The sequence below is a fragment of the Copadichromis virginalis genome, linkage group LG18 (assembly GCF_057382275.1).
Source record: "Copadichromis virginalis isolate Kocher_CV1m ecotype Utaka linkage group LG18, C_Virginalis_male_GT1.1, whole genome shotgun sequence".
NCBI lineage: Eukaryota > Metazoa > Chordata > Actinopteri > Cichliformes > Cichlidae > Copadichromis > Copadichromis virginalis.
The window spans coordinates 17,749,535-17,762,663 of NC_140635.1; the positions used below are offsets into that span (position 1 = coordinate 17,749,535).

General features: G+C 42.2%; 2 protein-coding genes across 4 annotated transcripts in view; one reads left to right on the plus strand and one right to left on the minus strand.

The window, feature by feature from the left end:
* Positions 1-3,045: 3,045 nt before the first annotated feature.
* Positions 3,046-4,510, plus strand: cebpd (CCAAT enhancer binding protein delta). The gene has a single exon (XM_085438717.1). The coding sequence runs from the start codon at positions 3,293-3,295 to the stop codon at positions 4,172-4,174; it is 882 nt and encodes a 293-aa protein (XP_085294843.1). The 5' UTR covers positions 3,046-3,292; the 3' UTR covers positions 4,175-4,510.
* spidr (scaffold protein involved in DNA repair) overlaps positions 4,321-13,129 on the minus strand; it is a 43,091-nt gene continuing 34,282 nt past the window's right edge. Inside the window, exons 15-20 of one of the 3 annotated variants that reach the window (XM_085438711.1) lie at positions 12,550-12,748; positions 10,028-10,213; positions 8,829-8,922; positions 8,632-8,746; positions 5,565-5,621; positions 4,321-5,097 (exon numbers count right to left, since the gene is read on the minus strand). In XM_085438711.1, coding sequence (XP_085294837.1) covers positions 4,978-5,097; positions 5,565-5,621; positions 8,632-8,746; positions 8,829-8,922; positions 10,028-10,213; positions 12,550-12,748 — 771 coding nt within the window. In that variant the 3' untranslated portion in view covers positions 4,321-4,977. Of the gene's footprint in view, positions 5,098-5,564; positions 5,622-8,631; positions 8,747-8,828; positions 8,923-10,027; positions 10,214-10,306; positions 10,378-12,549; positions 12,749-13,129 lie in introns of those variants that run through there. The other 2 variants (XM_085438712.1, XM_085438713.1) reach the window with 2 other exon arrangements.

Below are 13,129 nucleotides of genomic sequence, written 5' to 3' on the forward strand. Positions count from 1 at the left end.
AATGTGGGTGTGGTTGGGTGAATGCGAGTTGCAATTGAAAATGTTTTGATCGCTCAACTGAGTAGGAAGGTGCTATAAAACTACCACCCCATTTATCATTTAAGTCCAGTCTTTGTACCTGAACATTTTCAGAGGAATGCTTTTTGTTTGTTTGTCTGTTAAGCGTCTTCACACTGATCTATGAATCATTCATACGTGGAAAAAAAACCCTAATTCAAGAGATGAATGAGTGTCGTGCCTACATATAACAGACAACTTAGTAAAGATTAAATTTTCATTTGTATCTTTAAGCACTTTGTTAAAAGTAGCTTGTCTAATTTCTTCCCATTTGTTTGAATTAATCTATGAAAAATAACATAGCTTGACAATGTGATTCATAAAGAACTATAAGCTGAAAGCCCTGCGGTGTGCAATGCGTCCTTCAAAAAATCTGAGGAAACTGGATGAGTGGAGGACAAAAGAAGAAATGGAAGGCCTAAGGAATATCTATATCAGGTGAAGAGTTTCTCAAAGTTAAGTCCTGAAATAGAGAAAAAGACCTAACACAGGACCTGAGAGATCCAGCTCTTCAGTTGATCCATCTACTGTTCACTGATGGCTCGTCAGAAGCTTTCTCAGAAGCCATTCTTGAGGAAGGGAAACGGGGAGAAAAGGCTGAGGTATGCCAAAATACACAAGAACTGGACTGAAAATCAGAGGCGACGGGTTGTTCAAGTAGATGCAGCAAATATTAGCAAATAGTAAAGATTTGTTTCAAATCATCAGTAGAGGTCAGCAGAGAGCTACAAGACTGAGTCTCTGCAGTTATCTGTAAAACACAGTGGAGGCTCTTTCAGTCAGTGGTGTTGGAAATCTTGTGAAAAGTGACAGAATTATCAACGTAGAAAATTTCTGTCAGATTTTGATCCACCATACAACAACATCTGGCAAGCACCTGATTAGCAACGGCTTGATTTTCATCATTACCCTAATGATCCCAAACACACTCCCAATGCAGTAAAAACATAGCTCACAGACAAACACACAAGGAAACACTATCAGTCATGGACTGGCCTTCCCAGAACCTGGACCTCAACATCATTGAAGCAGTGTGGGATCATCTCAACAGAGGACAGAACAGAAGTCAGCCAACATCCAAAGAAGAGCTTTGAATGTCCTCCAGGAAGCCTGGAGAACTATACCCGAAAGCCAACCAAGAGAGTTCAGCTGTGTTGAGGAATAAAGGTGGTGATACTAAATGTCGACTTTCAAGCCTGTTAGAATTGTACAAACTTTGTTTTTTCTTATATGCTGTATTCCATTTATGCTTGCACGTTTCTGTAAAGTACCACAAGTGTGATTTCCCATTTTCCTAGCAAACTATGAAGAAGTGAGGAGAGACTCAATACTTTTTCACAATTCCTGTTAAATCCAGAATCTAATTTAAAATCCCTCTCCTCACATACATCCTCTTTAAGAATCAGAGCCCATCTTATCTTAGATATCTCATGGTACTGAATCACCAATAGAGCTCTTTGTTCTCACGCTGCTGGCTCACTTGTTTCTAGGATATTCAAAAGTAGAATGGGAGGCAGAGCCTTCCGGTTTCAGGCCCCTCTTCTATGGAAGAGGGGCCAAAATCCCAGTTTGGATTTGGCCTCTCTGCTTTTAAGATTAGGCTTACAAATTTTCTTTGATAAAGCATATAGTTAGGGCTGGATCAAGTGATCCTGAATCCTCCCTTAGTTATGTTGTAATGGGTTTAGACCACTGGGAGCTTCCCATAATGCACTGAATATTCCTTCGTCACTCACCTTTTTCACTCACTATGTGTTTACACACTACTCTGCATTTACTCATTAGTTATTATCAATCTCTGTCACTCTTCTACAGCATATCTTTTATCCTGTCTCCCTGCCGTTAAAAGGGAGTTTTTCCTTCCCACTGTTGCCAAGTGCTTGCTCATCAGATTACTTGTGTATTATTATGGGTTCTTTATCTTACAATATAAAGCACCATGAAAGCACTGTTTCTGGGACTAATAAGAGTGTGTGAGGGTGACAATAAGTGTTACTTAAAATATCTGCAGGTGCAAACGGTGACCAGCGTGTGGCACTGTTTCCATTTCAGAAAGGCCAATGAAAGAGGACAAATACTGCAAACTTCCGAAGCGAAAAACATTGGAACAATTCCCAGAAGTATCGCAGTAGATATTTGATTTATGGATAATATTCAAAATATATCTATATATGTAGAGACAGTTGAAAAAAAAAAAGCTTTAAAAGTTTCGGCACATCTAATTCGAGGCTTTCTCGTTCACTATAAGAGCTGAATGAGTGCTTTACAATGTAAAACTATTTGAAGCATGTTTAGCTCCAAACCAGCGCTGACTCTGAGAGCTGCTGGGAACTGGTTTGTGTCAGAAAGTTGACTCAACTTTTGAAAAGTGATTAGAGACGTGTGCTCCCCCTTGTAGTTTCAAATAATTGTTACATGAGTTGCCACACATCTTTATGATGTAACAGCATATAACTACTGCCACTGCAGATTGTGAATGAATGTCTGTAGGATAAATGGGTGTAAGGAAGGCAGCCCGTGGCCTTCGGTTTCTGCTGGTTTCCCCTCCTCTATAACACCTTTTGTTAACTTGATCCCAGAATCGAAACTTAATCGCAAATTAGAAATGACGTGATATAAAAACTGAACTATGAATCTGAACTATTATGAAAGTCTATTTAAAGCTAACTAGAGAAAAATAGGACTGTAAGATTGTTTGTTTCAGTGAAATTTCTCCCACTTTTACACTGTTATTACCTATTATTAAACTACCCAACATTATAAATAGTAGCTAAACTGAGCTTTACTATAAAAATAAAGCATGTAAACAACTCTGCACCATTCATACATCATAGTAAGAAGTGGGTGGCACGAGCAGCACGCCCCTCGCTCCTCAAATGGGAAGTTACGGTGCACCACGTGACAGCCTTCTGGACTTGACTGGCTCGTGAAAGGGCGGCGTGTGTGACGTCAACTGGTGCAGACGATACAAAACACTGCGCGAAAGTAGAGCCGCTTCAGAGAAGTGACAAGAGGTGTGTTAGGGTTGAAAGGGACGGGAGCCTGACAGTCAGCACCCAGGGATAAAAAGACAAAAAGTTTTTTAATATCGCAAAAAGGGAGAAAAGCGCCTGCGCAGAAAGAGAAGCCGCAGCAGGATTATCGCGCTGCAGAGCTGTCACACCTGAGGGGTATCTCTATAAGAAAAAAGTTTATTTTCTCTCTAAAACCCACGTGGGACAAGTCAGCAGGGTTCATGTGTGACATATACAGCCTGGACTCGCACTGCGTGTCTCCACAATGCAACATGAGCTGGTCCATGGAGCCTGCTAACTTCTACGACAGCACCAAGCTGGGGGGTCCGCAGCAGGGGGTCTGCAAGCCGGGCAACAGGAGTGACGGCCCGGCGGAGGACGGCACCATGGTGGAGCTGAGCACCACCCCCGCCATGTACGACGACGAAAGCGCCATCGACTTCAGCCAGTACATCGAGTCCATGACAACCGTGCCAAACTTGGAGCTGTGCAACGATGAGCTCTTCCTCGACCTGTTCAACACCGTCAAGCAGGAGAAGGCGGATTTCCACAACATGCAAAGCTCCGGTCTGCCCGGTGGCATGCAGCAGCTGTCAAACGCCTACACAGCAGAGAGGAAGACGGACGGCGCGCTGGGGAAGAGCGCCTTCAGCGCACCCATCAAGCAAGAGTCCGATTGGAGTGACAGCGACATGTCTTCATCCCTGCCTTCCCAGATCGAGACCTGCGCGCAGACCTCCGTCAGCCTCCCCACGGGGCAACCGACCCCGCCGACCACCCCGGAGCCAGTCTCCGCCGTCAGCTCGGCCAAATCCTCGCCGCGTAAGCTGGGCAGGGAAAGGGGGAAGAAGGCGGTGGACAGGTTCAGCTTGGAGTACCGACAGAGGCGAGAGAGGAATAACATTGCAGTGAGGAAAAGCAGGGACAAAGCCAAAAGGCGCAACATGGAGATGCAGCAGAAGCTGATTGAACTGAGCGCCGAGAACGACAGGCTTCACAAAACCATCGAGCAGCTAACTAGAGAACTCACCGGCCTCAGAGAGTTCTTCAAGCAGATGCCCAGCTCCAGCTTTGCGGGCTCCACGAGTGCAGAGAGCCGGTGACAAATTCTCGAACTGCTTTGAACTGAACTTTCAAGAGACATACCTCAACAGACACTTGTTTTTTGTTTTTCTTACCATCTGTACCAGATGTATTAAGCTTACCATAATGGCACTGGAAAATATGATGCTGCCATATTTTTGTGGGATTTTTCCCCTGTATTAAATTATTTTACCACTGCATTTATGTGTTGTTATACCTGATATGGTACCTTTTTTTTTTATAATTCCAAACTTTCTATAAGAGCCAGAGCATGATCTTTTATATAGTTTGTATGAAACCTTGAAAAGTTTGTTTTTGTTATCTGTAATAAAAACATTGCTGGAAAAATTGCAGAACTGCCTGGTCTGTGGGTAATCTTTGTGTGTCATGATTTATGCTTGAGGAAACTGACACAAGAAGTGCAACAGGAAACAGAAAGTAAGGTCAGCAAAAATGAGCCTTTTATTGACACAAAGCGAGTTAATCTTAAACACAGAAAGGATGAAAAAGTTTTAAAAAAGACAACATTTAAACCCAGAAATCTGAAGTTAATGAACCCACGTGGGCTCCTTTTGACAGCCTGCATGCCACTGCTCTACCCTTGGGCTGTCAACCCCTGGCTGGTTAGATCACATATCATTAACACAAACAGGACCTTGTCTCTTCACAGCCTGTTCCCTTCAGCAGAGCCTCAAGCTGTCAGGGGGAGGCCTTCAGAGGGAGGGAGGAGGATAAACTGGCTCGGACCGAGGCCCAGCGTGCAGATCCTTGGAGCCAGCTGAAGCCTGAGGATTGATCTCATTAGTTCCTTGCCCTGACAGCCTCAGAGGCAGATTTCTTCCAGGCCCATCCACAGGGCAGGCTTCCTAGTGATGACTCGGACATAAACGGGGATGGGGCCCACCTCTTTTCCCAACACGGCCTCCACATCGTATCCTGGGAACTGAAACAGCGAGGTTAAATCACTTGGCAGTGTTAGAGCGTTCAGAAAGCAATCAACACTTAAAATAGCTCCCTCCTATATCTCCCATACATAAAAAAAAAAAAGTTTGACAGTAATATGCAAGCATCCTTAAGCCCCCTGACCTCTGCACTCTGGCTCAGCAGTAATTCTAGTGATCTAAGTCTGAAAGCGCACATTGCATTTGTATGTTAAAAATAGCTCCAACAGCACCAGTGGGTTCTTGAGGTTAGTAAAAGCCAAAAAATGATAATCAGGCCGGGAAAAAGAGTGTGTCAATATTTTGGAAACCAATTCCTTCAAACATATCAATGAACAGCACGTTTTTTGTTTTGTTTTTTTCACCTCAGCAGAGAAAACTTAATGCTGACTCATGACATATTGACAAAAGATCAATGCGCTCTTCAGATGAGCTCAGAGTTATGTAACAGCTTGATAAGCACACCTACCTCACCCCCTTCCACCTCTGCGGCATTCAGGATGGTCATGATCGTCCTCTGCTGCAGCTGATTTTTAAAAAAAAAAAAGAAGACGTGGACACAGTAATGACTTTTTAATCATCACCTCAGTGCAGTAAATCCAAAACCAATGCTGCACCAGGGAACTGTGCCCTCCGCTTAGTGACAGCTCTCAAGGGTTAATGTATCAGCCGTTCGATAAGAACAACTCTGATAACTTTATCAGTTTGGCTTGCTTAGCTTTCTGATTGCAAAGTCACACACCAGCCTTTCCACAATAAAATATCTTTATGCAGATGTGCTCAGCCTTTAACTGTGCAGAATGTGGTTTTTATCTTTATGAGTCTTGCTGTAAAAGAAGACCAAGGCAGCGCGGGATGATCCACTGTCCTCAAGGATGGACACCTGATCTATTTTAAATTCTGTTATTTAATTTTTTTTTTTTTAAAGTGTTGCTTAAATCAACAGCTCAGCACCTAAAACATCCATTCATTTATCTTCTTATCGCTGTCACACCTGTGTAGTCAATATGAGGCTAGGCTAGATTAACTTTTCACTTGTTTGTGCAGTGCAAATAGCTACCTGTCTCTGTCCAAAGGACCTTTCTGATTATATTTTGTGCACGTGTAGCTCAGTTTTTCTGTACTTTGAAGGTCCAGCTAAAGTTGGGCATTGCAAAGTAGCTTGGGCTACAAATGCTGCGGTTTGTGGCATGGTTCAGGAGACTAATTAAGACTTTATATCTGATGATCTGCTGTTCAGAGAATAAGAGAAGTCACTACGTGTGTCATTACGCAGACTTGGACAAAAAGTGACACCAATTTTCACATTAAAAAAAGTGTTTCTGCGATAAGTGGTCATAAATGTTTCTAATTTCTAATCTGGCAATCGGATGAGGAAGTGCTTTCAGTATCAGATTTAATATGACTGCTGTTGTAGCTCTGTTGCTTTCATAGCATTAAAGAACATAACAGACAAAAAGTTGAGGAAGTGGCCGTCTTATGGTGGGCAACAACAACTGCTGACTGCTACAGAGGGACTTTTCTGTTGGGGGACTGAATTTCTCCTTTTTGAAAGACCTCATATTACAGATATTGACCAGAAAGTTACTGTCCCAACCCAGAAGAACCGTAGCACATCATTCCCTGTAAAATACTGAACTGTCTTTTCAAATCTCAGGTTTGTGTGGACTGAACAGACCAGATAATCTGTCTAAATCAGTGGCCTGGTAGGTGGATTCACTTACGACTCAACCTCCTTGCAACTAGTTAAAACTCATAGTTGCCTGGCGACTGCATTACATTTTTTTTCCTGTTGGAGACCGATTTCAAGTGGTGCAGCCAACTACTCCTTGGCCATTGCATGCAATTCATTTGTGGTAATACGATCATTAACTGTGATAAACAACTGAAAGATGCAAATCCGTTGATGTCTACGTACACAGAAATTCACATAACTACTTAAAACTAATACAAAATATTTACAAATAACTGACTGTAAAATGACATGAGTGCTTGTTAACCTGCTATAAAATAAGACAACCAGAGTACAACCAGTTGGCAGCCAGCTGAGTCAAGTCCCCAACTGCAAAGAAGATGAGTTGCAGACAAACTGTGTTCATTGATGTGCACCAACTCAAATTTATTGCAACATGCTGGCAGTCAGTGTTTATAAATTAGCAATTATTAGCAAACCTTCGCCAATCTGTGTAGGAGTGACTGCAGTCAGTGCGAGTCAAAATTGTGATTGTTTTGAGACAGGTTGCCTCCCACCAGGCGATCTGTGCAATCGCCTTGCAGTCGAAAGGTTGCTGGTATTGCAATATGCATTGGTGAGCTTAACTGGTTGTATTCTCGTTATATCTTTTTATGGCAGGGTTACCACGCACCTTTATTATTTTGCAGTTGGTTATGAGCTTCTGGCTGAAATCTGAATCGAAGCATTTGAGGTTAATCACCATATTACCACAAAGAAAGTGCACGCAGTGGCCAACTTGATCATATTCAGTTGCAAACTCACATCAGACTGAATTGGTCTTATTGTTGCTTTATCACCATCTTGAAGAACAAAAGCTGCTTTGAAGAAGAAGGCAACTGACTGTGAGTGCTTGCACACCTATCACTCTTTTCCCTTGTGTGACTGTAGCATTAGTTCAGAGCCAGGCTGATGCTAAGCTAACTGTCTTCAGGTTGTTCTGTCATGCACGAGTGGTAGTGATCTTCTTATCGAACGGGGCAAAGAAGTACAGTGCTTAACAAATTCATTAGACCACCTGTCACAAAAACAAGAAAACGCCAATGTTTTTAGAAATGTTACGGCCCTAGCAGGGCCTCTCTCTCTCCTGAGGGTGCCTGTGTGGGCGTGTCCCACTACCTCCTGCCTGAGGTGCCACCTTTCCCTCCTGTACAGCTGACTCCCATCAGCAATTAAGGGTATTTAAGCCCAGAGCAGGGTGAGCTCTGGGCCAGAGTGCCATTTTGTGTGGGTACAGCTAGTGAGCTGAGTGTTTGCGGTAGTTTCCAGCTAGTGAGCTGTGTAGTGTGTTGTCCAGCTAGTGAGCTGTGTAGTGTGTTGTCCAGCTAGTGAGCTGTGTAGTGTGTTGTCCAGCTAGTGAGCTGTGTAGTGTGGTTTCCAGCTAGTGAGCTGCGCTTTCCTTTTGACTTTTTGCTTTATTTGACCAACGCCTGTGTTTTGTTGGTGTTTTATGGTGATAACGGCTTGTCCGTCTCTTTTAGTTGACTTACTTCAATAAAACTGTTTTATTTAAACTGTTTCGCCTCCTTGACTCCTTTTTCTGACCCGGTCACTTTTGTTACTTCCCCCTCACCGCCTAGACCCCCCCCAGGGGAACGTAACAAGAAATCTGTCAGAAACTCTGAGCCGGCACAGTGGACTTCTCTGAGAAGTCGAAAAATTCATCAGGGTGTGTTGATTAACCATCACAGAAACATAAAATGTGAAGAAGTAATAAACAATATATTTTTTAAATATTACACTATTCTTTTAAGTACAGCCCTGAAACACTTGGATTTCTTAAAGCCTGCGATGCTGTTCTCACCTTCACCTTCATGGTGCAGTTACTTAATAAAGAAGAAGTCAGGAAGACTTCCAGCTGAGTCTTTGTGTGCGGCTTATCCACGGCAGACTTACAAGAAACACAGTGGAACTTCTGACTGCAGAAGAACACAAATATGATGTGATACATCTGCCAGGATGACAAACATGAAGCTAATTTGCTTAATTGTGAGGACCTACGGCCTTTCAGCTGAAAGCTCTAAGTTGTCACTTCCACAAAGATTACAGGCAGGCCACGAGTACGCCGTGCTCTCATCCACACCGACAACCACGCCTGCAGACAGAAACAAAACCATTAGAAATGACAGGGGGGGACATTCATGCATGCTGCACAGCTCTGCAAGACTTTAGTTTCTGTTTTTAACCGGTTCTTTTTCATTTCTTGATATTTTTAGCCAAAGGAACAGTGATAAATGTTCGACGCACAAGTTTGAAAATGTGTGCATGCTGGTGACAGGGTGTAAGCGATAAACACATCCCTTTCAATTTTTATCTGAGATTGTCATGATAAATGCAGCAAAGACGCACTCCCTGCCTAAACATCATCACACTTGACAACCACAGTTGCAGCCCCACGACTTTGTATCCTTACACAGGATACTAAATTCAAACCTGATAATAACTTCTTGTACTTTCCATTTTGGGCCTTTTTTTTTCCACTGGTGATTTCCAGAAGGTGTGAGTGCAAGACACAAGCTTGTTTTATTTTCATTCAGCCATCTGACCAAACATGTAGAGCAACAGAGGCCAGAACACAGTGTGATTTTCGCCCTCCATGCTGACATGAAATCAGCAGATGTAGATTATTATCTGCTTGAAGCAGCTCTATAATACACCACATTTACATAATTGGAGAAAAACAAACCAAGAAAGCTTCAAAGCAAGGATGTTTAACCAAAGTAAGTGAGGTTGGTGGCAATAAATTTAATTAGTTGATATATACTTTAATTAGAACTCATACGAGTAGTTTATCATTTATGTTTCAGATGTGGCAGCTGGTGGCGATCATAACTGGTGTTAGCAAACATTATAAATCCCTAAAAGCAGCAAGACTGCTTGTGTGCACAAAAAACAATTGAGGGAAAATACCAACGTTCCCTCAAACTGTAACTCATTGTCACCAGAAGTTTAAAGCTTCGGGGGAGGCAGGCGGTTTAGTGAAAAAATGTAACAGGAATGGACAAGAATCCAGTCATTTTTCATGTTTTTGTTTGCAAAAAAATCCTTTACAATTCAACCTGAGGACAGTGACTAACAGAGTGCAAACTCCTGCATCCACACCAAAGCCTCTTCTTGCGCTGTAAGCACACACTTGCCATGTTCTCCAGGAATTGAGCTAAATGGAAAAGCACGGGATCGAGTGAAAGGCAGAAGCAGACCTGTGAGAGTGCAGAGGGAGTTGGGTGTGGTCTCCAGACTCAGTGGATCCAGTCTCGCAGGCTGGGGCAGGGTCTTCGCCTGGGGCTCAGGCAGCGACTGCAAAAGTAATTCTGGCCTGTTTGTGGACTCGAGGCAACCGTCGGAGCATACCTGAATAACTGACTGCTCTGCACAGAGAAGGACACCTGGAGGTGCAAATGCCAAAAATGAAATATCACATTGAAAGAACAAGTTCTAGTCTTAAAACTGCTACTGTGGTAAAGATGTAGAAACTACCAAGTAGAAACTGCCAAGGGAAAACAGGAAGCACCGCATGCTTCTGATGGCTGATTTTACAGGTGGGCTTCAGCTGGCCATGCAGAAGTACAAAAAACAAAATATAATGTAGTGCAAGTACGGTTAGGTTCATAAGTTTCTGGGCAATGACGCGTTTTAAACTTTTCCCCTGTTCACCACCACAAAGGCTTTTAAATAAAATGCAATGTGATGTAAATAAAGCGCAGCTTTTCAGTTTTAATATGAGCGGTTAACCAAATGTATTGGAATAACTGGTCAGGAATTGCAGCCAATTTTATACTTTGTCCCCCTTAAAGGCTCAAAATTAATTCGACTCTTGGTTGACAAGCAGTTTTGTGACATTTTCGACATTAGGCGAGTCCCATTTTCTAATTTTTCCACAACAAATACAAGCAGATAAAAAAGTTTTGATGATGTGACTGATAATAGAAGTAACAGGATGAACTCTGATGTTTACATATCTATACTCTCTGCTCAGATTCACAGAAAGATAATGACCCAGAGCAAACTGTAAAAGCAACCCTAAGCGTTTCTCAAGCCATCACCTGATCTCAACCCAATGAAATATGCTGTTCAGTTATAAAACTGAACGCAGAGAGACCCACAAACGAGCAGCAACTGAAGGCGGCTGCATTAAACCCCTAATAGAGCAAATGAGGAAACACAAAACTCAAAGGTCTATGGATCCATGGTTTCTATACTTCAGGAAGACACTACAAAGGATTCTCAACAAAGTATTAAAACAACCCTGATATTTAAAATTATGCTAGTTTGTAACAATTGACTTTGAGGCTATGAACATGGGTTACTATGAATAAAAAAATGACTGCAATTTTGAAACAGTAATGGAAATCCCCTCAAATTAAAGCTGAATGTTTGCACTTTGATCACATCTTGATTAGGTGAAATAAAAAAAATAAAATAAAAAAATGTGTCACAGTCTGAAACTTATGGACATAACTGTATAAATACTGAAAACTAGTGACTAACTTCTGTAAAAAAAAACCACTTTTTTTTTTAGTATAATTCTTGCAGCTCAAACCCTGGCAGCCTCATCTCGTCACATTTCCCATACCAGCTGTGAATCATGCTGACTTTGGCTAAATTTCTGGAAACGAGGACTCCTTCTGGGAGCAACTGCACTGAGCTCTCCGGAGCTTTCCAACAAATGTGACTTTTACAATAATAAAATGTATTTTTTAATGTCTGATTAAGTAATAAGTACAGAGCTACAACAACCACAGTGATGGGAACTGTGCCTGATTGAAATTTAAAACAAAATCCTTAAACTACAATTTTGAGGTACTTACACTTTCCTAGTTAAAGCTTCAAATGTCTGTGTCCTGTTATCAGTTTCACCAGAAACATTTCACCTCTAAACTTCTCACCTGCTTTAACCTTTCTACCACTGCTTTATTCACAGCGCTCAGGTCCTCAGACCAAACTCATGTTTGCAGTCGTTAGGCCTGATGGCTGTGCCCTGCAGTAGGCACCTACTGCCTTCCTGGCACCTCCATCCTCAACATCCTTTATCCAATATATCCATCTGTACAAAGCTGTCCAAACCATCTCAGCCCTGCTTCTCTAACTCTTCTCCAACAAACTTTTTTCTCAAGCTGAGTTGTCATTTTTATTCCCATGCATCCTGGTCACTCCAAATCAAAATCTTAGTATATTAAGCCCCGCCTCCTGCCATTTTTCTCAGACCTCAGGGATTAATAACTATGAACATACTTCTTCCTCTTCTATTTCAAACTTGATGATTGGTTATTTAGATTTTGTTTGAGCACATATGTGTAAACATCCGTATGCGTACTTGTATAAACAGGCATCTGTCTAGATGTGTATATGTATAAATTGTTGTTTTATGTCTGAAATGAAAGGTTATCAACATCATCTGCCCTAAAAAAGGTATTTGTATAGCAGCTGCTTTGATGTATGACCTTTGTTGGGGTCCATCCATGTGGTTGGGAACTACTGAATACCACCTCAAACAGTCATACAGCAGTTTAACAGTGTAACAAATCATAAAATTTGTAACCATAGATGCTTTATTTTATACCTACCAGTGCTACAACACTAAGTTTATGAAGCTGATGATCCCAGTTTTGATTTCGTCATGAACACAATTTTAAATGCAGCTCTTTTGCTTTCCCTCCCTGAGAGTGACTTTTGCACACATGAGGCCACTGTTAATGCTCGAATGGTTTACATAAAGCTCTACCGTGTTCTTTGATGGCATCGCTGAACGACAGGCGACAGACAGCGGGAGAGTTTAGTGTTTTGAGAACGGAGGAAGTGAGCACACAGGAAGTGTTCACACACAGAGGCACAGTGCGCCTGCACGGCCTCTCTGACTGCTCCTCCTGTAGACTCGGGTCGGTGAGCACCAACCAAACCTCACCCTGGCCTACATCAGTGTTCTGCAGAACAAAAAAAGAGACAAAGACAATAAAGAACACAGGCAGGGAATTACGTGGAAACCCAAATGACCTAGAAAGAGGCCAATTAAAGGAAACATGACACAACATAGCTTACAAAGCAGAAATCAGATGGTATTTATCACTTCTGTAGAAGAATTGCTTGAAAAGAGCTACGAAAAGAGGAATCAATCAACAAACAATGCTGCTGAAGGAGTGCAAGAACACTAAAAAGTTAAATAACTGTGTTTCAGTGCGGTGAGTGCATGGCAAAGTCCACCACTTTGATCTGAGCTGTTATCTCATCTTGGTCAAAGTTTAAAGGTTTCACCAATCAATGGTGAAGAACAGCGAGGCCTCGCACAGGCTGTCATAGACCGGGCG